The sequence below is a fragment of the Strongylocentrotus purpuratus genome, unplaced genomic scaffold, assembly GCF_000002235.5.
Source record: "Strongylocentrotus purpuratus isolate Spur 01 unplaced genomic scaffold, Spur_5.0 spur5_scaffold_18, whole genome shotgun sequence".
Taxonomy (NCBI): Eukaryota; Metazoa; Echinodermata; class Echinoidea; order Camarodonta; family Strongylocentrotidae; genus Strongylocentrotus; species Strongylocentrotus purpuratus.
The window spans coordinates 15,622,950-15,649,881 of NW_022145603.1; the positions used below are offsets into that span (position 1 = coordinate 15,622,950).

Here is a 26,932-nt window from a genome sequence, read left to right on the forward strand (position 1 = left end):
CTCGGCTATCGCCTCGGGCGTGTTAGCCTTTTCCAAAGGTACCTTGTGTGGGTAATTCTTACTAATGCCCTCACTGCTGTGTATTATTTGTATATTTTTATACCAGTATTTGAATTATACATTGGACGGAAATAAGAGGATGAGGGTCGATATGGCCTCAAATCTTCGATAATTATTGCGGTAATAAGCTCTAATTCAAATGACAACTCTTCTTTTTTAATTGGTAACAGCTCTCATTATTCAAAAGATAAGTGACCTTGCAAAGGATTAGTTATATATTACACGCCTCTTCTATCTTACTAAAGGTGTGTGAGATGGTTCCTTTTCTCAGCTTGTTTAGATGGACTATTCTTGCTTGGTCCTCTTCAGATTCCTGTTACCAAAATTAAAAAGATCGAATTAAAACATGGCTAATGAGATAAAGACGAATTGCGTTTGTATTGTACGATGTATAAACATATACACTGCTGTCCAGAACAGTATAATAATTTGTTTCTTACTTCTTTTCATACAATGAATTTGACAGCATGATTCATCTTGATAAAATGTTTTATCTTTACATAATGTTATTGATCGATATCCATGACTCATTAAAGTGTTCCATAGAGTTATGAGGATAAATCAACTTTACTAATCAAGAATAAGTCATATTGTCACAATCATTTCACGAAAACAGGTAAGAAACAATTTTTCCAACTTTATGGACACCAGTATAAAATGTTGTACCCCAGTTACACCAAACAATCCAAAACCTGAGTGACGACATACCGAAGAAAGAATCACATTTTTCTCAAATGACCAGAAACTGGTTTGTTAAGAGTCAGTTACTGAGTCGATACGGCGGTGTGACCCAAGGCATCGAGAGCATAGTTTGCATTTCACCTAACCGGTCAAGTTTTCGAACGCGAATCATGATAACGATCTATAATTAGGCCTATTTGATCGTTATGACTCTTTATATGGTTCTAAATTAGAGGTGCATCCTCAACACTAAATAAACACAAATAATTAACAAATAGGCAGGAAAAAGGGGTTATTTGAGAAGAAACCCGGTCTTGTAATAATAATATAAAATATTTTAAGTATGTCATGCATTTAATTAGACTAGTAACGTTTTATAGATGAGCGAACGAAATTCTTTTATGTTGGTCTAACAGCGTTATTTTTTTCTCATTTTCAAGGAAAATGAAATGTTACAAAGTATACGTAATAGTAAGCGTAGGATTTTTAAGTGAGTACCTTTAAAATCTAAACTTCGATACTAAAGAAAATATGTATATGTAAAATATTTTGGAAGGAAACTTTTCGTGTATATTCCTATGTCAACAAAAACAAATCGAAAAAGGAACAAAACAAATTATGTATACCTTATTTTCTTCTTCATCTTCTTCGTCTTCTGTTTTTCTGTGATGCCGCTCTTGGATTTCTTTTAATCTTTCCTTCACCGCAAGACGCCCTCTCTTGTCTCTGAGTAGAGCGTTCGTTACAAGGTAGTTAGCGAGCCACATTGACTTTGTACTTCCCGTTCCACGTGATAACTTCTCCGTTGAACCCTTTGTTACGTAGGTGCGGTAATGACGCCATGCTACGTCTACGAGAAAACGCTCAAATAGCTCTTCATTTGAAGGGGTTCTGTAACATACGAAAAACGATAAACATAAAATTAAGTGCAATTCAATTGGCATGTGTTAGGCCTTTGAATTGAGTTTAAACGACACTTACGTTTTCTACTCAATAAACACTTCAGTATTTGCTTTAGAATCATTTCCTTCAACTGCGATGTAAAATAAATTGAAATTGAACAAAGGAAATGATTTTGGTGTTCAACTTCAATATAATTGATACATTTATACTTTGGTTATTGAACGATTAATTGAGTGTTAGATTACGTAGATAAAACGTAAATAAAAACGTAAACGTCTTTTAAGATTCTCTCTTTCTCTTTATCTCTCTCTCTCTTTATTTATGTATATATATATATATATATATATATATATACACAGGGGCGTACGCAGGATTTTTCAAGGGGGGGGGGGGGGTTAAAATCTGGCCCAAAATATTTTGCTCCCGAAAATTTGAAAATCGCGCCGGCCGAAAAGTCGCTCAGTGGGGGGGTAAGAGGACACTTTTTTTTTTTTTTTTTTGGTATCGAAATTTGAAAATTTGACATTTTGCTCCGTTGGGGGGGGGGGGGGGGGGGGGGTAAGGTCATCTTTTTGAGGTCGGCCATGGGAATTTTTTTTTTTTTTTAATTAAAAAAAAAAAAACGAAAGGGGGGGGGGTTAGGGAATTTTAGGGGGGGGGTTTACACACAAAAAAATTACCAAAGGGGGGGTTTAACCCCCCACCCCCCCCCCCCCCCCTGTGTACGCGCCTGTATATACACGTATATTATATGGGCCTATTAATTTGTTAACTCGTATTATGTAATAACTGAGCCTATGTCAAAGTATACGGACACTAATGTATAATAATCATATATATATATATCAGATAGTGTCATATTTTGCAAATGGACGAAAAACAAAGCCTAACACAAAGAAAGCAGAAGATAAATCAGGCAGCCATTTAACTCTGACCGTTCGGAAAGGGTATCAAGATATAAGTCACGTCTACAATGTTCCGCCCCCTCTGAAGGAATCTCTATCGATATGTTAAATACTATGCCCCGAGTCTCTCATCAACGGGACCAATATCAAAAGAACAAACAAATCGATGGCCTATAATAAGTCGGTAATGGAGTTGAATTGGCATTATGACTAAGACATTACGAATATCCACTCAGAATATGTAACATCTACATATCGAAATAAATACGTAGCAATGTTGAATTGTAAATGAACAAAAAAGGTAAAACAAATATTAACTGGGATACAATCACATCAAGGTTAAATTGAGAATAACGATATAAAACCAGTGAGAGATATATGTAATTTCTAAATACACTGCTAAATACTAGTTAACAAAAACCGCGAAGGCATGGCAGTTTTCAACTGCGAATCAAACGTATACATTCAATCAGAACGACGAACATTGAACTACTAATGAAAGGAGTAGAATAACAAAAAAAGGGTATATATAATAATTAAGCCAGTGTGAAATTGTGAAGAAGAAAACATTGGCAGCTTTCAATAATCAATCAATTCAAACCAATCAATGACATATTAATTGCAAGTCATGAATCGTCAAACGTTGAATTATTAAAGAGAATGTTCATTGTTTTGAAACTTGACAGAATTTGGTATCATTGTTAACTTACAATGCGTGAGAATATCACGTTCGTTTAACTTGTAAATCGAGCGAAAAATTATAACAGTTGATTAAAACTGACGGAAACATCAACCCACTCAAGATCCCAAAACAATGATTATCGTAATACACACTGATTTTTCGGTGACGTCACGGTGCGCGATGCAGTTTTTGTGCAAAACACATGGATTGCATTAATACCTGACGTAGTTTATATTCATCGAAATGCCCGGGAAATATTGATATGGACGAAAACATATTTGATTTTAGGTTTGTGGTGATAAAAGAAGGAAATACCTCGGAGAGCGACATCGAAAATCGAGATTTGGGAAGTCTTGACCTCGAAGTAGAACTTAAAAAAATTGTACAATGTCGATGGACAAGCCTAAGCTGTCGGGGCCGCCGTAGTCGAGGCCGAGCCGGGGCAAGCACGATATATGGCTTGCCAAAGCAAGTCGCGTGCTCGAGCTAGCCGTGAATCGCAAACCGGACTGATCTCGGTCCTCTCTCGATTTCCGCTTTCCTCATTTATCTCTTATTACGATCATAAAGATCATAAATTAATCGGCCTAATCAGAAATGTTCGTAATAAATATCTGGACAATTTATGTAGATTTGTTGCCTATATTGCGCCAGAAGAGTTGTTAGGTCAGCATGCTAAATGTCCTTCGCACTTTAATATAGATAAGACACACAAAGTATGGAGGAAAATTACATGAAAAACAAAAACACATTTGTAGAAAGTATTATTTATTCGGTGTGTCTCATTTAAAGTGTCAAAAATGAAGGAAATATCACCACTGGTGGAAAATGTACGAAAAAATAATGGGCATCCAACAATGACTTGAATGTGTGATGTAGGTTAGTTCACAACGTCACGTCACCGTAATCGTTTGTGTTTTATCGCCGTCATTTCACTTTGTGAGTGAGTTCTGATAAGGGTGTCAAAATTGCATTTAATTTATTCCTCACACTAGTGGGGGCTTATAAAGCGATCTGTAAAGTATCATTTACCTAATTTCGATATTTCTATGAACCTCCTCTTTAAGGGGAAAATTCATCGAAACAAAAATAATTAGAGCAATACAAATACACAGCTACATACGGGAGAACGGTACTGTGTTTTTGTCGAAAGGTATCTAGTATCCCCCTCGGCGCCATCTTTTCTATTCGTTGTTTCGTGACCCTCATCGTTCGGCATCCTCGGCTTACAAGGGTAACACCAGCGAGCTGCTCCCGGTCACGGAACTTGATTGGCAGCAGATCCTACGGAGGAGAAATGAGAGACAGAGGGCAGCGAAATGAGGATTGAATAAAACGGAATACGAGATGACGGAACAAAGGTCAATTTAAATGTTATCGACATTAAGAGACTTAACCTGGAAATAAGTATATAACATATATATATATATATATATATATATATATATATATATCTGTACAGAAATGATAACTAAAACAGCTTAAAACAAATCCTGGAGGATTCAATTCTTCTCTATTACCGGTTTAATGTTATTCGTCAGACCAATGACGGATTAAATTGGCTATCTGATGAACTAAATTGGAACCGGTAATAGTGAAAAATTGAACTATTGGTGATTTATATTTTGAATGTTTCAATTATTACTTGTATATTACCATAACGTAGGATTCTCGCAATTGAATTAATTACTCACCATATAAATACATATATACAACAAAAGAAGAATAAAGAAAATAAATAATGACCATTCGTACGCCAAAAAATCGTTTTTATAACAGTTCGCCCATGGAGCTTTATCAAATGATGACTATAATGCAATTCGAAAAAAGTGTACACATAGATGAGACGAGGATATGCCTAAGCAGAAATGAAAGAATAAATCGACAAATAATGTCAATGCATAAAGTTATTAAAAAAAGTGGGAAGTTAAAAAAAAAGGGGACTGACAAAACAAGAATAATCATTAATTAAAAAATCATGTCAGTCGCGGTTAGTCAGTCTATTGATCATTCTGAAGGCCCACAAGATCGACAGCGTAGCCTGGAGGTCTCATGAATTGTAACTCACATACATACACGCGCAAACACCCACACATTCATTACAACAACACCAACAACAAACGTACAACACTGCTGGAGAACACGACTAGACACAACTATGGTAATAAGCCAGTTCACGGTTGCAGTCTGAGCATGAGCAGATAAAGGTCATTGCAGAACAAATTTTGAAATGCACGGAGACGAAATACTATATACGTGCTCTTGAAAGTTATGTAATCATTATTCATTTATGCACTCCATGATACACAGGTGTAAGTATTCTTTGAAAAGGGGGAACAAACTAAGGCTATTTATGTAGCACCTCCATCGCTATAGGAGTGTTTATTTAAATATGTACAAAGTGGGACCTCTTCAGGTTTGAAAGATCTGTGGATATTCGGGGTCATTGCAGTAATGTGCTAACCGTGAACTGGTCTATTGAAATTAGTCTTTTAATATGAGGATATCCATTCTTACCGTGGCATGTCCAACGGACATCAATCCAATCGACATGTGGCATTTTCCATTTTTAGTCCACTCCGGCAACAGGAGGGCCTTTAATTTCTGCATGATCTTCTCGTTAAGAGAGCTTTCCGAGGGACCGTCCCTTTTCCTGTCAGGTGCAAGGTCACGTGTCATCATTTCCTTGCAATGCTGAGTCAAAGCCTGTACCAGGTCGCATTCTTTCAGCAAAGACACCTTTCCCTACAATACATGGACAGAACAAGACCGAAAGAAAAACGGTAATAATAACAGTAATAGCAAGAAGAAAGTAATGATAATACTGATTATGATAAACAATGATAATACTGATGACGACGACGTCGACGATGGTGACTGTGATAATAACAATTAATATGATAATAATTATGATTATGATATTAATAATAATAATAATATATTGTGATGATTTTTCCCAAAAGGTTACCCTCCAAGATATTCATATCTAGTTGTTGTTAAATTATTTACATGCATGTTCTTTCATGACTGTCACTTTCAGTTGACTCGAATATAATGATTTGAAGGATTAGTCGAGAAAAAAAAGACTTTTAATATAATTACAGGACCCTTACGGAGTACAGTATGAATTTTGATGAGACTAGCTTGTGTAACAAATGACACATTATTACTAGTATCATTATTCCCATTGCTATTATTAATCATTATTCATTTAAGGGTGTTTGAAAAGTACAACCATGATTCTATCGAAAATAGTCATTTTCCAAAATATATAATGATATATTCTTTGTTATTTGTATGAATTAGAGTACAGACAACCCAAACCTTCACAGCAAATGTCATCGCACTTTTCCTATCGTCAAGTATCATGTGTAGAAATGTCGTTGCCTAGTAAATACTTTACCGGACTATGGACCACATGCCTGCGGTTTGATTCCTGCAGCGGCACTAGTCCTTTGGCAAGACATTTATCTACATTTGCTACTCTCCACTATTGTGCTAAAGGGTACCGGGTAGGATGCGAATGCAAATGCGCCTGTACTGGCATGTGAGCACTTATAAAATGGCGAAGGGCCGGAATACTCCCAAAGGAGCGGGGCGTGTGCACTATCGAATTATAAGGGTAATAATATTTATGATGTAAATCGATTGAAAACACAGTATTAAAGATAAGCTTGAGTTATGGTAATGATAGGAAAATAAATTATCACAGAATACAAAAAGTACTTACACTATATTTTCATTATTACAATTGAATGACATGTGGCAAAACGATTTTTGGAGAAGATATATAGGAGCTGAGGAACGAGTATAGAAAGATAAGGAAATGCAATTTTGTTGTGAGGCTATTTTATTGTAATTGTTCAAACAATCAATTTATTGCAGGATAAACAATCCAAAATGAATTATAGCCATGTTCTCTCAACATGCGATGTCCATATAAGAGCTCAAGATTAGCTTTAAGCGCTATACACAAAAGGGACTACCATTATTGTACCATCAGTTCGTTCAACCACTATTTTCCAATTGTGCGTCAGAAAATCGATGCCGTATACGGGATTTCAATTTTGTTCGCAACAAATTGACATCTTCAGAAATTTACGGGCAGAAAATAAAATCTGCATAATGTCGAAATTACTGATGCTCTAATTGAAATCTATAAATAACGATTTAACCTTGACATTGATTTCATCTGAATGAGATTGAATTCATAACGAAAACAATGATAGTAGCGGGAGATTTACACAATAAGAGCGAACTAAATAAGCAATGGTAGTTTTTATGAGGTTGATGAAACGTGTGTCTCTCAAATTGTGAAATTGATCAAGGAATGATTGTGATACTATTACAAAATAATATCCCTTCATTTTCCAGTGACCTCAAAATCATATCAAAGTGCGGGGTGGGGGTGACACTTCACGATAATAAATGCATGATTCTGAGAATATGCAACCCATATATGATATTTGCGAATATTGATTCTATAGAGAATCTATATACGGAGAATAAAGACGAAATGGGAAACAAAAAGCAATCAGATTGTCCCCATTGATAGCACGCGCCAACGCATGCATGCCAAAACGGTTTCCGTATAATAATGAATTACAGTATTGTTTGCATCTTGTTTTGGTTATTTTCGTGAAAAATCTTAACAATAGAAATAATTCTACCGACGTCGCTACCCTTGTTGTAATTCATTTTTAGTCGCCCCATCTTTTGATGCAGCTGTACATCTAGCGATTTCCTAGACCCAGTCATCATCACCCACGCGCCATCGGTTGCTGATGCATTGTGGTACCTGCCTGTCGAAACATCGGGACATTAGGGACTTTTAGATTTGCGTGGACTGATACGTATGACGTACATTCAAGGCAGTGCATTAAAAGGACGTGATCGTAGCAATCCCCATTGTCTTCGTGCGAATCTAAGAGTCCCTATTGTGAGTAGGAGATGACAGTATACGCGAATACGTGTCAGTAGAATTCATTGCCTTTCATATCTCGGCCTTAGCCCACCTTCTGTGCTGACTTCTAATTGCTGTTTACATGCTATTTGATCCGTGCGTGCGATACGAGCAACTGTGGATCGGACGTGCACACACTACATGCTCACATTATGACACGCGCGCGCTGCTTTGACGCACGTACGATTATTAGTACTTGACAGGGCGCTCCCAACGACAGGTTGTTCTTCTCACACGGGCCGCTAGGTAGCCTATAATCTAGGCGGAGTGCCGAGCTTTTTTCTTTGCTGCTAGACTAACCCTAAGCAGAAGGTCTGATACGGCGAGACTACGAACCGTGAGTCGCGGAGCGGCTCACCGCCTATAATCACTGGTCTAGCTAATCAATATTCATATATATTCAAAATGGCGGATCTATGAATCATTCAACAGCCCTACCAAATAAGGTACACCTATGTCACAGCACAAGGGGATTGCTTGGTATATTGCACTCTTTCCAAAACCAGTAGGTAATGCAACAAAAATATCCCTGCCGGCTTCAATAACGCTACGAATAGCGGATTCCTGCAGTTCTCTGAATTTTCCATTAGGAATGCCTAGTTTGTTGGCCGCATATGATAAACTTTCTCGCAGAAGATCGTCGTCGCATGAACTACCCGCCATCTTGGATGAAGAAAATGACGTAATGTCACGTGATTTATAATATGCATATGCATAGACTCTTCTCCATACGTGTTTCTGATTGGTTGAGTTCATTTCGTATTCATGAGGTTTTTTCGTACGAAAAACTGCCACGGATTCATGGTCGATAATAAAAAAAAAACAACGACTAAAGCTAGACCAGTGATTATAGGCGGTGAGCCGCTTCGCGGCTCACGGTTCGTAGTCTCGCCGTATCAGACGTTCTGCTTAAGGTTAGTCTAGCAGCAAAGAAAAAAGCTCGGCACTCCGCCTAGATTATAGGCTAGCCGCTAGGCAGAGATACAAGGGACACATTCGACAATAATCTTGTCTATCTCGACATACGCTACGACATCGTGTCTCACCTCGAGGACTACGTAGCAGTATTCCGACGTCCCTGGATTCGTCTCGACCACCTTCCCGAAGTCAATCTCCTGGATGGGGGACTCGAAGCACAGCCTTCGGAGTTGATCTTCGGGCCAGGATTTAAAGAACGGTAGTTCACTGAGAATTTCGATATTTGGAAATGAAAACCATGATTACAAACATGCATAAATTACAAAAATACAAACTGAAATATGAATACAAACAAGTTTTGCAGCTGACAATATTACCCTGCAAGAATTAAACTAAACATAAATAACAGAATAAGAGAAAAAAGAGAAAGAAATCAATTAGGGTTTAATATTGACCTGATCTAGCATATCCTTCCAAATCTTTGAAAAAAATAATTAATCAAATTAGTTTGAAGTCGTATAAAACTGAACTTTGCCTTCTTACCAATACAAACACACATTGTGTGTACACATATACACATCACGGAATAACGTGTTAATCCGTTAGCTACTGAATTCTCTAATTATCATAGGCTTAACACAAGGACCACCCGGTTTCAGGAGACAATGGGTTAATATCACACCTGTTTAAATATTCAATACACCAGTTTACGGTTGTATCAGTGCGCATGCGCAGACAATTGACCTCGGGTCATTGGATTTGAAACAAAGCCAATGGCCCGAGGTAAGTGGTATTTATGCGTAAATTAAGATTGCGCCCATGCAAATGATGATGTGCGCGCACAACGCAGCGCGCAGGCAGTGATGTCATCATAATTTGCATGGGCGCAATCTTAATTTACGCATAAATACATGACTAGGTCATTAGCTTTGTTTAAAATTGCGCACACAACCGTGAACTGGTGTATGAAGGGGTGACCAAAGTTCGCGGACATTTTAGAACAGCTTACAAAATGTGATATTCGATCTATGATTTCTCACATTCTACACAAGTTTATTTATTTCAATTATTACCAAATGGACAGCAAAGTTTTTTACTACAGATTGGTTCAACTAGAAAAATTTACCGTCGAAGGATTTCGGAGATATCGCGATCTAAAAATTCGATGTCCGATCGTGCGTGCGCGCTGCATCTAAAAAAGTCATAAAAACAATGAGACCTAACTTCACGCAAGGTGGTTTACAGTTGATTTATCAAAAAATGCGATCCATCAAAAATAAGGTAATATCATAATTTGCAAGGCAAGATATCGTACAATCAGTTAGTACCACTCTTTACTTACAATTTTTAGGATTTCTGATCTCAAAATGAAGATTTCCAGACCCTTATCGGTAAGTTGATAATTTTTCGGAACGGACGCAAATAACTGCAAAATTTGCCGATCTTTTGTCAATATTTTCACAATTTCGCACCCAATTCTAAAGAAAATTTCGTTTCAGGGTAATGTTATGACCCTCTTTCCATTGGTGATATCAGATTTTCGAAATCTTACCGATTTTTTGAGAAAGCGAACTTTGGTCACGCGCGAACTTTGGTCACACCGCCATATACTGTTCTGTGCCACCCGTTGCCACCGAGGATCTAAAGTTATGTTGTCTAAAACATGAAAAAATAAAACTTACTTTGCAACCTTAATCTTCTCTGCTAGTTCGTTGTCGAAAATATCTGGACAAACTTCCAAAAACGTTTCCTTCTCAATCTCAAATATTTCGGTGTTTTCTCGGCAAATAACTGACGCGGTGCGTTGTCCATTACTAAGCAGAGCTAACTCCTTAACAATGAAAATAAAAACATTGCATTTATAAATGATGACCAAGCATAAACACACCGTTCTTGAAAATGTTGACAAAGAAAAGAGGAATTAAATAGAAACGTGGAGAAGGGTGAATAAAAACAGGGTTAACAACAATAACATTTATAAATATAATTATGATAATTAAAATAATAATGATAATGATAATAATAATAACAATAATAACAACAATAATGATATATATTTTTCTCAATTCTAATGAACTATAATTATAGTAGCAATAATGATAACAAATAATATTATCGAAGGATGAGTAGTAGTAGTAGTAGTAGTAGTAGTAGTAGTAATAGTAATAGTAGTAGTGGTAGTAGTAGTGGTGGTGGTGGTAGTATTAATATTTATAATGGCAATTTTAGTTTTAAGAGTAGTAGAAGAAGAAGAAGAAGAAGAAGAAGAGGAAGAAGAAGAAGAAGAAGAAGAAGAGGAAGAAGAAGAAGAAGAAGAAGAAGAAGAAGAAGAAGAAGAGGAGGAAGAAGAAGAAGAAGAAGAAGAAGAAGAAGAAAAGGAATAAAGGAAAAAACAGAAAAAAAAGAAGAACAAAAAAGGGGAGGATGAGAAATATCACGAAGCAGAAGAAGACTGATGCGAATTAGTAGTAGTCGTAGTAGTTGAAGTAACAGAAGTAAAGAAGAAGAAGAAGAAGAAGAAGAAGAAGAAGAAGAAGAAGACAGACAGACCCCGAAAGAAGAGCCTCTCATCAGCGTATTGACGTTACTAGTGGTCATCACACCCGAAGACTCGTCCAGAATATCGAGTTGAACAAACACCGAGCCGGAGAAGATGAAGTAGAAGTTGAAGCCCACGTGACCTTGCCTTACGATGACACGCCCCTTTCCGCATCTGAAAGCATGGTAAAGATGGTAAAGATCACAAATATATGATATAACAATATTTTAATGTTCATAACATGGCAAACAAGTTTTTTATATATAAGTATTGTGTTGTAATGATATGGATATTCTCGTGTTTACGTTTTCCTCAAAGGTTCATTGACGTACATGTACAAGGCAAATTCCTGGTAGATTTCGCTAGAACTATGTTTACAAACATACATGGTGAATTCCTTGTATGCTATTTTTAACACCTGTTCCGAGACGTTGCGCTCTTAACTTTGGCTCTACTTTTTCGGCTTGGCCGATTGGATTAGGTGTCGCTGGGCGTGTCGCCACAGTTGACTTAAATTTAATTGGGCAAATTTGGGAAATAGATTTGTATTACAATTGGAAGGGTTTTTCCTTGTTGCCGGGTCTGTTCACACTATCGAAATAGTATGAGAGAGGAAGTGAGGATTACAGGTGTGTAATAGCCAAAAGCATGTGGGCTCGCTAGTGTGGACGGACATAGCAACATTTATCCCTTTTTATATTCATTGAATTAATTTCCAGGGTTGTTGGGTCTCCGGGTGATTTGCATCTCTTGTTTGAAAGATTAGAATGTAAGAGACACAGGTGGGTGCGTGAAAGAAGTATGTGAGGAATAGAGATGCGGATCATCCAGAGCGCCTTATATCCGAGGGGGTAAATTCGCCAAGAAATATAGGACCTTTTAATACGGAAACTAATTATGGGTGGATTGATATTACGCAAAGCGTCTGTGTGACACGCCTCAATTTTTGGGAGGACGAGGCGTGTCAGTTCGGGGGGGGGGGGGGGGGGGGATAAAAACCGAGGTGCGTCTCTGGAGCGGGACCTCTTTTCCGTTACGATTCCGACATGAGTTGCTAATTTGCTTCAATTGGGTTGCCCAGCCCCAAAACATGAACTTCGTGATTTTATTAATTCTACGTTTATTTTAATAAATCTTCAACTCCATTCAAGAATTTGTTTTAGTGACTTTGATTTATCTTCGTTTTCTACACTTCAAGAACTAAAGTTATACTTTAACATTTTCTGAGTCGGTACTAGGCGGGGCGGCTTTGGCCACCGGGCCGTCTCGCCGTGGATCGCTTCAGTGTCCTAAATCAACTGTTGGTCCTGGACAAACTGGCAAGAGAGGTGCTGCGCAAATTATTTTTCCCATGTTCGACTGCCTTTCATATTAATAGCATAACTTTACGATCGCGTAGCGAGAGAGATTGTCATACTAAGTCAATATTGCTACTCTACACAATTGTGAGCCGTTTTGTATCTTTCTCTATGTCTTCAAATCGAAAGGTGTATACATTGACCTATCATTACTTGCAAAATATTTATATTAATTACTTGCAACATTTGTTATATTAATTACTTGAAACATATTTATATTTATTATTTAGAAATATAAAAATATGACTTCATACGATAAATAATTGATGTTACGTTGAACATGCATCAAAGGCATTATTCTTATAAAACTAAAGTCCAACACAAAATCCTTCATACATTTCCTCATTCCAGTTTATATTGTGTCTTCCTAATCATGATATTTATTGTAACCAAAATACAGATATTAAGGTTAAAATAATGTAGCTAACACGAATAGGAACTCATGAAAGAGAGATAAAAAAAATTGAAATTCAGTGTCTTCATATTGGACTGAGTGCGCGAACCTCACCATGTTAATGGAGAATTGTTGCAATTTGATATGGAGGGAAATTCTAGCCCAACTTCATTTTGGCATATCTCTCTTCAAGATAAAGTTGAGTTCTGGTCAGGCATGCGATTACATTGTGAAAGAAACGGCGTGGAAGCGATCAGAAAAGGTTGATCATGCAGCATATTTATGAATATTGGTGTGTACTGCAAGGTTCTGGAGTCATCAAAATGATAAGACATTTGGCCCACTGTAAACCGAAGGATGTATATGGGACTACACATACATGTGGCCTAATTTGTAAGCTATTACTTGTCATATTTAGAATCTGAAGGCATTTGAAGAGCAATGCTTTTCAGTGAGTATTTTTCCTCTAAAGTTCTTCCACACTTGAATAAAAAAAACAATGAAAAGGCTCACAAATTATCGGTAACCTCTTTCCAAAACTAAACCTTCTATTTAACACTGAAACGAACCAGACCATCGTCAGCCCAGCAGAATTGGAGCATAATATATAATAATAATACGTGTACCATAATCACAATTACTATTTCTATCAAAAAGTAGATTAGAAATACATACTTCAAAATCTTCACTCAGAAGGCAGCCGGAAATTGAGCTATAACTGATAATCGAAGACCGCATTTTTCCAATTACAAACAAATCCACCTTGATTACTATTTCCCTGGTACTTGTTTATGCCTTATAATTTATGTCGGTTGACGATGGCGGGAGATGAGCAAATTACTTCAATATCATCAATATTAAGCTCTCCCCGGGCGATTTCAAGTCCAATATAATTATGAGCTAGGCAAGACGCCCCATTGATTATCTTTAATTATATATATATATTTATATATCCAAAAGTAAAGACTTCAAGTTGTATAATACCGACACACCGTTTGATACTAGCATAATAAAGTGGCCTTTTGACACTTCAGCTGTTTTCTTTGCTTCTATGTACAGTCGCTCGTTTGCAACACGTTCAATTTTGCACAATATAGTTGGTACCGATTGCCGGAAGAATTGCACTGCGCAATATTTATTGCAAACATTTGCTTTACAAATTGTTTCTTAAATTGAATTATCGAATTCAAGTCTTGATTAGCTCCATGACACTTTTTTTTTTCTCGCTGGCATAAATTAATCTTGCACCGGAGACATATACATATCTTTCACGTGATAAATACAATTTGGCACAGGTAGATTACCTATGTGGCTTGCAAATGGTTTAAAAGGGAATTTCGAGCGTACATTATACACAGTGAGGCTTTTAATCCTTTATACTAGTCCCATGTCATGTATATTCCACAAAAGAGCAATACAATGGATACAAACAAATTCAAATTGTTTTACTTGGAGTATTATCATGGCCTCAGTTTCGGATGTGGGTTATCTTGTGAGATCTTATTGTATGTACGTGGAAAATTTCAGAATAGATGTCAAGAGAAATATATACCTGCATCATGGATTGAGGGGGGGGGGGAAGAGAAAAAGGGGAGAGAAAGAGATCGGATATAAAAAGCGTAAGGTTGAGGGGAAAAAAAGAAAGCAAGAAAGAGAAAAAGTGAAATAGAGAGAATAAAAAAGAGGAGAGCGAGATATTATGTGGAGAGAGGAAGAGAAAGACCAAGAGAGTGAATGAGATAGAGAGAGAGAAACGGAAATAAAACAGAGGGAGAGAATGATAGAGATTGTATGTGTTTGTGGGGGGGGGGGTGAGTGTAATCTCAATTTAAAGTGTAAACTCAGCAAAACTATTTTTAATATTCTTCGGTAAAAACTTAACATTTGATACAAAAACACTCAAAGCGGGCCGTAAATTGAAGAAACAAAAATCCTTAAGAAGTACAGGCTAATCTTACTCGTTGTATCTTGCTGCACGGCAAATTTCCATGCGCATTCTTCTGGTGAACTTTTCGAAACTACGCATGTTGCGCATAACTCCATAGAGTCGAATTATCTCTTCCGGGGTGCGCTCCCACGGTTCCTTTGCTGCGATCTGCTTCGCCCAGCGTGGTACGTGGAGTTCCTGAGGAGAAAGGAGGCAGCGAAATATTTTATTGGAAAACGTCAGCCATATGATATTGGTCATTACTTTTGTTCAACTCCCACTGTGACCAGCAAATACAAACACGCACACAAAGTAAAAACACACAAAAACACAACCAATAAACAAGACAAATTATTTCAATAAAATGAAATAAATGATGGAATAGATGAAGAGGTAATAAGTGTAGATTCTGAAATATTAACATAAATAACAGCAGATAACATGCTTAACACATTGTAGAATATTGCAAATTTAATATTCTAAAGTCAAGTATTAACAATTCTTCAATAAAAAATATGTGCTTTTTTTTAGGTCAAAATTCATAGTTTCGCTTTTTGGGAAGATTGTATCCAAATTAATCGATACTCTGTTTAATTTTAAAATCTTTTTGATCGAAAAAAAAATAGTTTAATAGGTCAATGAAATAGAGAGAAGAGAAATGAATCTTGTCAATCTTATTTTAAACTTTGCTCACTTTAATATATATAGCAACTATATTAGAGAATGTTTTGAATGTGAAAAGCACAGGATACAAGCTGTGTATTTGATAAAATAATTAAAATGTTAGAAATTCGCACCAATCTTGATTTGAAATGTAATCAAAAGAATTACGATACAATCGAAGTAACAAAAATATTTTCATTATTTTAGTTAGTGATTAAGTTACATTAGTTTCATGTGTTGTAATATAGGCCTTTATGATATGTTACAATTGCATGAATTGTGTATATAAATACTGTTGTAAATAGCTGTTATTTTATGATATGAACAAAATAAAGTCCCGTGAAAAAGGATAAATAAAAACAAAAGTATTTTTGTCATACTTCCGGTCACTTTCAAAATCCCTTTCTCCTCCCTGATTTAAATAAAAATGGACTTGTAAATTACTTATTTTACCATTAGTAACAAAACCGCAAAGTAATTATTTCGGTAAAATGGTATTAGAGCCGTATCCCACAAGAAAGACATTATCAGTCTTAAAGGTAAAGACCAGTTATGGTCATGCGATTGCATTGTGAAAGAAACGTTGTGGAATCGATCAGAAAAGGTTGATCATCTAGCATCTAGCATCTGCAAGGTTCTGGAATCATCAAAATGATAAGAAATTTGGCCCATTCTTCGTAAAGTTACAAGCACTATACACAGAAAGATGTATATGGGACTACCCTATATCTCTCACAGACCATGAGAGAAACAAATTTACCAAATATATGAATTAGTAGGCGGTTTCCCGGCAAATTTGTTATCATCATGTATTGGTCAAAACATATTCTTTCACATGATTGATAATGAGAGCTTCCATTTCATTTTTTGAAATTGGGGCGTTTCCAATACTGGTCTTTACCTTTAAGGGGCAGTCGGTTTCGTGGGCTGCATGTGACTCTTCGTTTTTTGTTTTTTTGTCTATCTAGGCCATGGCGAATGCCCGGCCCCCCCCCCCCCCACTCAGTGTTATTTAGGGTACGCATATGCGTGTTCCAACCGACCCCCCCTTTTCAGCAAAAGTCCGGTGTGTAAAGTCAATACGGCTCGACCTTTTTCTTTTGTATACGAGCCTTTTTCCGCACCCCCCCCCCCCCTTTCCAGCAAAAGTCCGGTGTGTAAAGTCAATACGGCTCGACCTTTTTCTTTTGTTACGAAAAGGACATTTTGGCAACACGCATGCGGTCATTTTGAAACCTGAGTGGGGGGGGGGGGGGGGGGGGGCCGGGGGCGAATGTAGGTGCCGTGAACCTTTAAATCGTATCTGTACTAGTTTACAGGAGGGATTTGAACCGCTTGCAAGGTCACTGGACAGGTGTTTATCTCATCAACTCAGCTCTCAATTAACATAAGAATAAAAGGATCATGGGGGACCAATGATTACTGATTAGACATTGTTTGTTATATAGAGGGCGCAAGTAGCTCTAAATAGTGCTGTGGGCCTTTACAAAAGTATTTTGGGATGTCGGTCTTCTGGATTGTCATTATTCCATGAATATGTTTTTATTATGAAAATGTCTGCGGCCTCAAATACTTGTTCGAAGAAAATAGTGATAATTACAATTTAAAAGGCAGTTACATGGCTTATGGTCATTGTCAAAGATTTAAATGATGAAAAACGCCCTGGGTTATTGTTATACTTATAATACACTTATAATACGCTAATACTCATTGCATAATGCAACGAATACTTATAACACTTATTGTCTGGAAGCAATCGCTAAAATTTGTGAAGAAGAAAAACCACGCAATTAGGCGTGTCTTTCCGCCCTTGCATAAGGCTGTATTATTAATTTGAATGTAAATGACTGTGCGCGGGTGTGAACAACAAGTACTTGATATCTGTCTAAGTATTTTCAAGTGTTCAATTGTTCCTAATCTCAATCATAACAAACATGATTGTTTCTTTGTTTTGTGCTAAAAGTACAAACAAAGGAAGATGATTCAAGATAGGAAAAGCTGAAGAGCTAGGAAGGAACCACTTATCTGTTAATGTAATTTCCTATTACCTAAAAATATATTTTGAAAAACATTTGTTTTCTCCATCATTGATAACTTTCTAAAGTATATCAAATATATAAGAGCTCAAATATGCTTGAAAAAAGCAATAAGAAAGGAAACTGAAGGAAGAAAACAAATATAGAAGTTGAAAACAAAGAAACTAAATGAAAGAGGGAGACGCATAAATCGTCCGCGCCTTGTAACTCATGAGCCTATGGGCATGACGATGAAATTAGAAATTGAATTAGAGGAATATAAAGCTTAAAACAAAAAGGACGTAGTATAGGATAACAAAGTTAAATCCAATGGGTGACAATCGATGAAAACATTAAGCTAAGATCGAATTTATTACACATTTAATTGCTTTAATTTAATAGATCATTACGGAAAGATAGAATATTCCGATGTAATTCTGGTATATGAACAGTTTTTTTTAGCTTATAAGAAAAATCTGTTTATGTCATCGTTTTGAAAAGTCAAGTTTTCTTTTCTCTGGACGCAGGTACATACAACGTGCTCACGGCCATTCATTCATTCTTTCGTTCAGTCATTACTTCATTAATCCATTCATTTATTCATTCATTTATTCATCCAACCATTCGTTCATTCATCCATCCATCTATCCATTCATCCATTCGTTCATTCATCCATCCATCCATTAATCCATTAATGTATTCATCCATTCATTCATTCAAGTTTTTATCATATTTTGGTGTATAATCTGTATCTTCTGGGATACCGTACTCACTGCATATTTCCTGGAATAGTGTTCCTTGTTGAAACTGTTCGGATCCTCGGAGCCATCAGCTTGTGAGAAGTGGAGTGATGCCATAAGGCCGGAGTACGTTCCTGCTTTCGATGCTTCAATCATATGCATCATGACTGTGGTGATTCGATATACCTTGATGATAGTGTCTTTGAAGAGCGCCCTCAACTATAACAAATTATATGCGATAACAATATTGATATGATTAATACAATGTAGATCAATCTTTTGTTTATACAATTTCAGGACAAACATGCAACAAAATTAATTAAAAAAAGGATGAATAGAATACCTGGCCAAAATGTCTAAAAAATGTTAAGATTGTCCAAATTGTTAAAAACAGGAAGGCAGAAAAAAAAAAGAGTAGAATGGCGGAAGTTTGACAGCAATCGGGAAAAAAAGGAAGGAATGCTTTATGATTTTAAGTTGAAGTCACTATACGCAAGGAAATTTCGAATTAAACTAAATCAGTGATGTAACAGCGTTGCATAGCCGGGCAACGTTTTCATTGATTCCATTGATACTTTCATGTGAACGATAGAATTCTGTTTCTCTTTTACCAGTCGATAATTCAGAGTACTGTTACATTTGATTCCATTATCTGGTTTAATAATGCAAGGCAAAGTGACAAACAAAAGCTGAGAAGGGTTGTAAAACAAGCCAGCAAAATAATGAACCATACTGTTGACCTAGATGTAGTATGTAAGGAAAGACTAGTATCTAAGGCCCTATTCATTATGTCTCATCTAACCCACCCCCTTAACGACCAGTACAAACACCTGAGAAGCGGACGAAGATTGAGATCTGTTAAAGCAAGAACTAGTTGCCGCATTAATTAATTCATTCCGCTTTCCATAAGAGTTGTTAATGAAACCCAGTAAAGAGAAGAGAATGTGAAAACCATGCAAAATACCCTCTTTGACGTGTTACACGAATAATTTATTTCGTTTCAGTAAACTTACTTTACTGTTGTACCCCTACCGTTATACCATATTAATAAATAATTTTTAACACAAAATACCTACTTCAGATTAGAGCATATAAGAATAAAAGAAAATGGAGGGTATGTAAGAAGAAAGAGAGAAGAAGAATAAGAAGAAGAAGAAGAAGAAGAAGAAGAAGAAGAAAGAGTATTTAAATGTCATGATCATGTATTTATATCAGATGTATACTAAAAAAGGGTCCTATGAATGTCAATTATATGTTGTTCCTATGTTCATATGTTGAAGCAAGATTGTTCATGTGCATATAAACAATTATCCTATATGGACACAATAAAGAAATTAAATGAAATTGAAATGAAAACACACAAGATGAATGAAGGTAAATTCTTAAAAATGTAAATTTTCACAATTTATTAATCCATGGTAGTAATTGTTTTAATTATTTTCCATTTTCTTCATTTAACTGTCTTTTAATTAATTTATTGATTTATCTATCTAATAATATATCAACATATATATTTTTTTTTTACTCTCCCTATATGAATACTAACATAATTATTATTTTATTAATTTATAAATGCATTTATTAATTCAGATGTTTATTTATTCAATGACTTCATTATTTACTTATGTATTCATTTATTTATCTATTTTTCCTTACTCTTCTTTTCCTCGACTCTGCATCTTCTTGAAGATCAAATCTAATCGGCAGACCTCCCTGATCGACAGAGTAGCTTCGCTCTTTGTTGTATGCGGGTAAATTTGAAGAGCGCCGTCTAGCGTCCAGTGATTGCACATTTCCCGAAGGTTCCTCCTCTTTTGTAGGAGCCATGAACCTGTCGTGGAGACAGACCAAAATCTCACAAATATAAATATTTACGAAGGAGGATAACTACTAATTACAAGAGTTAAATAATGGTACACATGAACTTTTCAACTTATGCCACCTCAACAATTGAATAAATAACTAAACACAGAAAAGAAGTACACAAAACTAAAAATAAACAAACAATAACCACATACAAAATGATCATGTTCCTTCTTTTAAAGAGAAATTGATGATAACATTACAACTTTCATCGAGTATTTTATGTAAGGGATATTGTTAACAACTTTCAATTTGTTAATCACATACTTTATGTATTGAAAATTAAAAGAGAAAGCAGGTTGAAAAGAAACTTTCAATCCTAGGCTACTGCCTTAATACACAGAACACTTACGAGGCGGACGAATAATACACGTAATTATGCATGTAAAGGAAACAAAACAGACAACGGAAGTTATACAACGAAAGGAGAGGAAAAGAAAACAGTCTGCAAAATAATAAAAGAACAAATGACTTGTATGAAACAATCATAGACTAATCAGTTCATTTGAAGCGACCTAAAACTGGTGTTTAGTAATCATATTCTGTAGCAATATTGAAATAATATAATGTGAGTCAGGTGAGCCAATTTTCTCCTCCTCATGTATCATACAATTCATACAGACAGGATAGTCAAGTATCTGGCCGATTTAATTTGTAATAATATCCATCACAGCGATCTCCCTCGGCCTCTTCTAATTGCAAGCCGAAGATGACGTGATCCCAGCATTCCTACGTCCGGCGAAAGCTGGACGTACGTAGAGTAAGTGTCCCTTTATGGACACTAGTATGAGTTTGTTACTAACGCCATCTTCGACGGCTTGAAGCAAGTGTAGAGAATGATTTTGGTTTGATGGTTTGTTTTACCTGACTGCTAATAAAGCATGTGTATGCTCGAAAGTAAGCAACAAGGGGACCGACGGCTTTAAGTCCTCTCCGAGGGAATTAGAAATGAGGATTTCTGCCGTACCAAAGGACACTAGCGCATCGACTTGATTTCGAACCCGGGATTTCCCGGTTACGAGATCACTGCTCCAACACGCGTCTCCATTATAGAGGTAAAATATATTAATTGGCCAGATTTGGGATTAAAGACAGGACAGAGCAAGACTTACGTCATCGTGTTCATGGTAAGTGGAGATCGTTTGTCCCTGTCGACACAAATCGCCTGACGACGAGCGCGTAGTCGAATCGGCTGCTGAGGCTCTTCAGGAAACGATTGGACAAACTCTTGAGATGTGTTTTCTTTCCAAGTATTCCGCCTTGAAAACAGTGAAAAGTTAGACATGCAAATAATTACATAAGAGTACCAATATTCGGTACTTATTTTACAGGAAATAATATAGTACACGATTGAATGATGCTGTAAGTAAATTCCTAAAATCAATACATAGATGGTATGCTCCCATTAGAAAGGCATTATAATAATTATTAAATTATGATATCCCTATGACAACGGTCACTGATAGTGTATTAATTGTTTTTAAAAGTTACTACTCCCTTTACTCCTTGTGCGCGATTGCATATAATGTTGAATTAGAGAATGAGAGATTTTGGAGGAGAAAGAGAGAGGAAATGAAAGAGAGAGAGAGTGTGTGTGATATGGTGCGAGTGACAGAGAGACAGAGTGAGACAGAGAGAGAACAGAGAGAGAACAGAGAGAGAAGGATGTGTGGCATCACAAGAGGGAGCATATCGATGACTATATCTCGATACATACTGATATAAATAGAGAGAGAGAGAGAGAGAGAGAGAGAGAGTGGGGGGGGGGAATCAAAGACTAGGTGAGAGAAGAAAGGGACAGATATAGAATGACAAGTAAATCGAATTGTTAACTGAATAACTTACATGGAAAGGATATTATTTCCCCATTGATGGTAAAGGACCTCAGATGTCCAGAAGCCACTTTTCATCTGTCGCTGGAAGATATCATCACCGACGATTGATTTCTCTTTCCTCGCCCTGACCCTCTTATGAAGATGAACTCTCATCTCATCAAGAAGCTTCTCCTTCCGATGCCGGTAGTGGTGCTGAAGGGACGCTCTGGCTGAAGCTGGTCGCTGCATTGGCCGTCCCTTCACGCTTGTACTAATCCCGCTACTTCCTTCCACATGCTTCATCAAGAGTGGTACTTCTTGTTGCCGATGTGGTGCGTCATCTGCTTCCGAAGAACTGCTGCCTCCGTAATCAACCACAGAATGTGACTCGTGATCTACGAATTTATGATTTGATCCAGGAAGCATGTCCGTACCTTCTGCATCGGTGTTTGGACTGTTTGAGTTTAATGCAGGCTCAGAAAGACGTTCTGATATTGATTTCCGTTGAGAATCTGCACTTGAGTTCGCTTTGTCCAACCCATGTTTAACGTATGAGCCTCTATTCACTGCTGAATTTGTACGCACAATGTTCTTCGAGTGTTTTTCAATATTATGGTGAGACCCGGCACTTAGCGGCCTTACATCCGATCTAACAATAGCACAGTAATTGAAAACATCATTGATATGGTCAACTTCTGTTATTAATGCACTTCCTGGCATTGCTACATCACCTGAAGGTGGGATGATTTGTTCATACTCGGAGCCCGAAGACGAACAATCACCTTCCAGATTCCTTCCTATCTTATCATCTTTAGCAAGAGTTGGCTTGCACTCTAAATCGGCAAGGTCCACTGCATTTGCAGAATGGGCGGAGCCTTTAGCAAGTTTCTTGTCAAGACTGTCGTAAAGCATTTCTCTTTTCTGCTGTCGTTCTTGTAGGTCCGAAAGAGTTGAAACCAAGCGACTTGATTCATCATCTTTATTTCTATCTCCACTCTTACTGAGATGTCGTCCCTTTTCAGTCCTTTGGCGGCTTTTAGAACTCTGTTTCGAAACAATGAAATGTGAAATTGATACGAGTACAAAAAAACATGGCGAATGGCCGAACAGTTCCACAAAGAGGGTGAATTTTTGTCCCCTTGGATTTGAAGCTCAAAATATCGAATATTGTTGGCCCAGAATGTATATCTCCTGCAAATGTTTTTTGTTTGCTTCGATATTTTGACAAAACTTTCCGTTTATGCTTAAATATAAAAAGAGGGGGGGGGGGGAACATCGTTACTGCTTTACAAGATGTTTTCTTTATATCTTAGTAGTGCAGCGGAGAAATAAATGTCTTTTTTCCATTGATACCAGATATCCGCTTTACCCACGTACGTTTAAGGGTTGAATGTGAGTTTGTTAGTAATTTTCTTCATTAGGTTTCGTATTTGATTTCTATTTTCAGCAAAATGCATCTGAGGAGAGATGGAAGTATTGTGCATTTTTCCGTTAGTAAAACTGATTAGAAACAGACATAAGGACAGAGTCTAAAACATGTAAGAATCTGATAAAATGTTAGATTTATGTGCTCTAAAGATGTTTGTATAAATAGGAGCAGGAAATGAGAGGAACAGGTCAGTGAAAATTTGACAAACAAATCAGGTTACAAATAAGAAAGTTATGATTTTTAAGTTGCGATCAATCAAACACACTTTGTGTGATGAATCTTGCAAAATCCTCTCCAATTTGCTCTGTACAAACGATCTCATAAACATTTATTTTCTTTAATTGGTGATGACGGGATAGCTTTGTTTCATATGTTGTATAAAACATATTTACAACATTCATAATTAGGTTGCATTCATGATTGGTAATTTTCTTTAAGGCAGGAAATAGATAATTCAGAATGTTTAATTTGTGTTCGATTGATCGCAACTTCAAAAATGATTAACTTTTATATATATTTTAAATCGGATTTTGATCAAACGCACCCTGACCCACTCTTATCAATGTTTGCTTCTTTAGACTTGCCCTTTATTATTTAAAAAAAAAAGCACCGAATTCATTTTCTCTTTTTTTTCTGAAAAAAAAACTTTGAGCTTCATTACACGATCTAGTATAATTGTCACAGCGATAAATCATGAGTTTTAACACTACTTTGCGAATTCTTACCTGTGACTGATGACTCACAGTTGCACCTGGTCTATTGCACTTTCTTTTCCACACAAAGACTGGTTTGCCTTCTCCGGCGACGCTCACCAGATGATTCCCTGCTTTAAAAGCCATTTTGTGTTCTAAGAATACAGCACCATCCACACACAATTAATTGTTTAATACACATGCAATTTGACATGAGCTCAAACATAGCCCAGTGGAGAAGTGGCAGAAACAGTTACACGAGTATACATATGAGTTCCTATGGCATAGCTAAGTATTTCCTGCATGATACGAAATATTTGAAGATGCCTATACGTACAAAATAGACAACGAAATCATACGAGGAAAATCTAAAGAATAAGCTATGCTTGCGCAAGGGAATTTTTTCCAGTCGCCTTCAATATTTTTTTATAACATAGTTTCCATGGTGATATTTCCCTTAGGGACTTAATCGAAGACATCTAATTGGTGTTAGTGATAATTATAAAATGGACAGAATAGAAAGACTAAAACGTACAGTGGACCTGCTATACGCCTCGTGAGTTAAAGATACAGCTTCACAAACATACATGTATGGATGCATTTATTAATGACCATATTTTTACCGATTTTATAGACCTTAATACTGATATGGAATGATTTGTTGAAGAAGAAATAATAATAACATGTATAGAAGAATCACCTTCGTTGAAGACACATTTTTACGAATTAAAGAAATTATAAGGTATTATATAGCTATACAGTTATGCTAAGAGTTTTACATATATACACTGTTGGTCATAATGGTGGAATATTTATGTTTACCCCAGTTTAGGGAGGGATTAAAAAAAATTATTTATTTCTAATAGATCTAGATAATTGCATACATTCTCAGATTTTATTGAATATTAATTTGCGAGTGTTTGTTTTGCGTGACTACTAAATCATAGTTGTGTTACTATGCTAATCAGCTAGGGAACCTACGTCCTTAAATCATAATTGACAGTAATGAGGATTAATGCCTCACAAAAGGGCACTTATATAGCTGATCGACACGATTTTTATCCTTGGGCCTCACAGTAACGAGGCCATTGCTTAGCCCCTGAATCATGACTGTACGCAGTGTTTGCTAGGGTACGCGGCCGCCCCCACAAATCCCCCAAAACGAAGAAAATGCAATAAATTGTCAAAAATTCATTGCATTTCCCCCCGGCCCCCAACAGGAAAAATTACTCTGTGTGGCTATGCCTTGAACCATAATGTATGGCCCTACAGAGGAATTTTTCCTGTTGGGGGCTGGGGGAAAATGTAATGAATTTTTGATAATTTATTGCATTTTCTTCGTTTTGGGGGATTTGAGAAAGGGGCCGCGTACCCTAGCAAACACTGCGTACAGTCATGAGTCAGGGGCTAATCAATGGCCTCGTTACTGTGAGGCCCCAGGATAAAAATCGTGTCGATCAGCTATATATTAGTGCCCTTTTGTGAGGCATTAATCCTCATTACTGTCAATTATGACTTCAGGACGTAGGTCCCTTAGCTGATTAGCATATTAGCACACATATGATTAAGCAGTCACGCAAAACAAACACTCGCAAATTAATATCCAATAAAATCTGAGAATGCATGCCATTATCTAGATCTATTAGAAATAAATGATATTTAAAATCCTTCCCTAAACTGGGGTAAAAATAAATATTCCACCATTATGACCAACAGTGTACTATCACCCCGGTCATTGAATTCAATAATCATTTGATAAAAATATATCAAACGCAGCTACTTTATTGATATACTGCACTGTCATGAAGAACCCCGACAGAGTACGTTTTCCGTGGAGTGTTTGAATACAACAACAGATCATCAGATGAGTTAAACCCGTTGACTACTGAATGTTATAGGTCCCATAGGCTTAACACAGGGACCACCAGGTTCCCGTAAGCAGAGGGTTAACGCCCTTTTGACTCCGAACAGAGGATGATTAAGATTGAATTATAGATATGAATCTGAACCATAATTGTATAAGGTGGAACCAACGTACCTGGACCCGAAGAAAACTACCAATCGTCCGTCAAAAACTTTGGTTGCGTCCTTTCCATGTCATCCATGTTGGACAATCAGAGATGCCGAATTCGAATGCAACGCCAGAGGCTATACGAGCAATGCAAGGGGGAATGGTGAAACCTCTCTCTTGGAACTGAAGAACGTTGTCAACAAGATGAAATTATGATGTTGAATGGTTTCTATGAATACACCTATCAAGAACACTTCCTCGCGGTTCATGTTTTCTTCTTGAGCACATGAGCAAACATAACGGTCCTGCCAAATCTATTATGTATGGTCCTCTAATACGTGATCTTGTTTGGTGTTTGAGGGATTTGGGTAGGGG

General features: G+C 36.7%; 1 protein-coding gene across 1 annotated transcript; it reads right to left on the reverse strand.

Annotated features, from left to right (window-relative positions):
• Positions 1-240: 240 nt before the first annotated feature.
• Positions 241-26,932, reverse strand: LOC100893466. Its single transcript, XM_030989275.1, has 14 exons — positions 26,585-26,932; positions 24,580-24,701; positions 22,457-23,469; positions 21,724-21,870; positions 20,405-20,579; positions 18,782-18,967; positions 15,362-15,528; positions 11,663-11,825; positions 10,795-10,943; positions 9,241-9,379; positions 5,749-5,976; positions 4,355-4,515; positions 1,368-1,632; positions 241-373 (listed from the first exon to the last, which is right to left on the reverse strand). Exons 2-14 carry the CDS (start codon positions 24,691-24,693, stop codon positions 272-274), a joined length of 3,009 nt encoding a protein of 1,002 aa, XP_030845135.1. The 5' UTR covers positions 24,694-24,701; positions 26,585-26,932; the 3' UTR covers positions 241-271.

Bases quoted from the DNA above. Each gene is read 5' to 3' on its own strand.
- LOC100893466 (XM_030989275.1), bottom strand. From the start codon at position 24,693: ATGGCTTTTAAAGCAGGGAATCATCTGGTGAGCGTCGCCGGAGAAGGC. The intron at 18,968-20,404 runs GTAAGGAAAAAT...AATTTGTTATAG, and splicing joins CAGAGTCGAGGAAAAGAAGA to TTGAGGGCGCTCTTCAAAGA. The intron at 11,826-15,361 runs GTAAGATTAGCC...CCATGCTTTCAG, and splicing joins CGTGCAGCAAGATACAACGA to ATGCGGAAAGGGGCGTGTCA.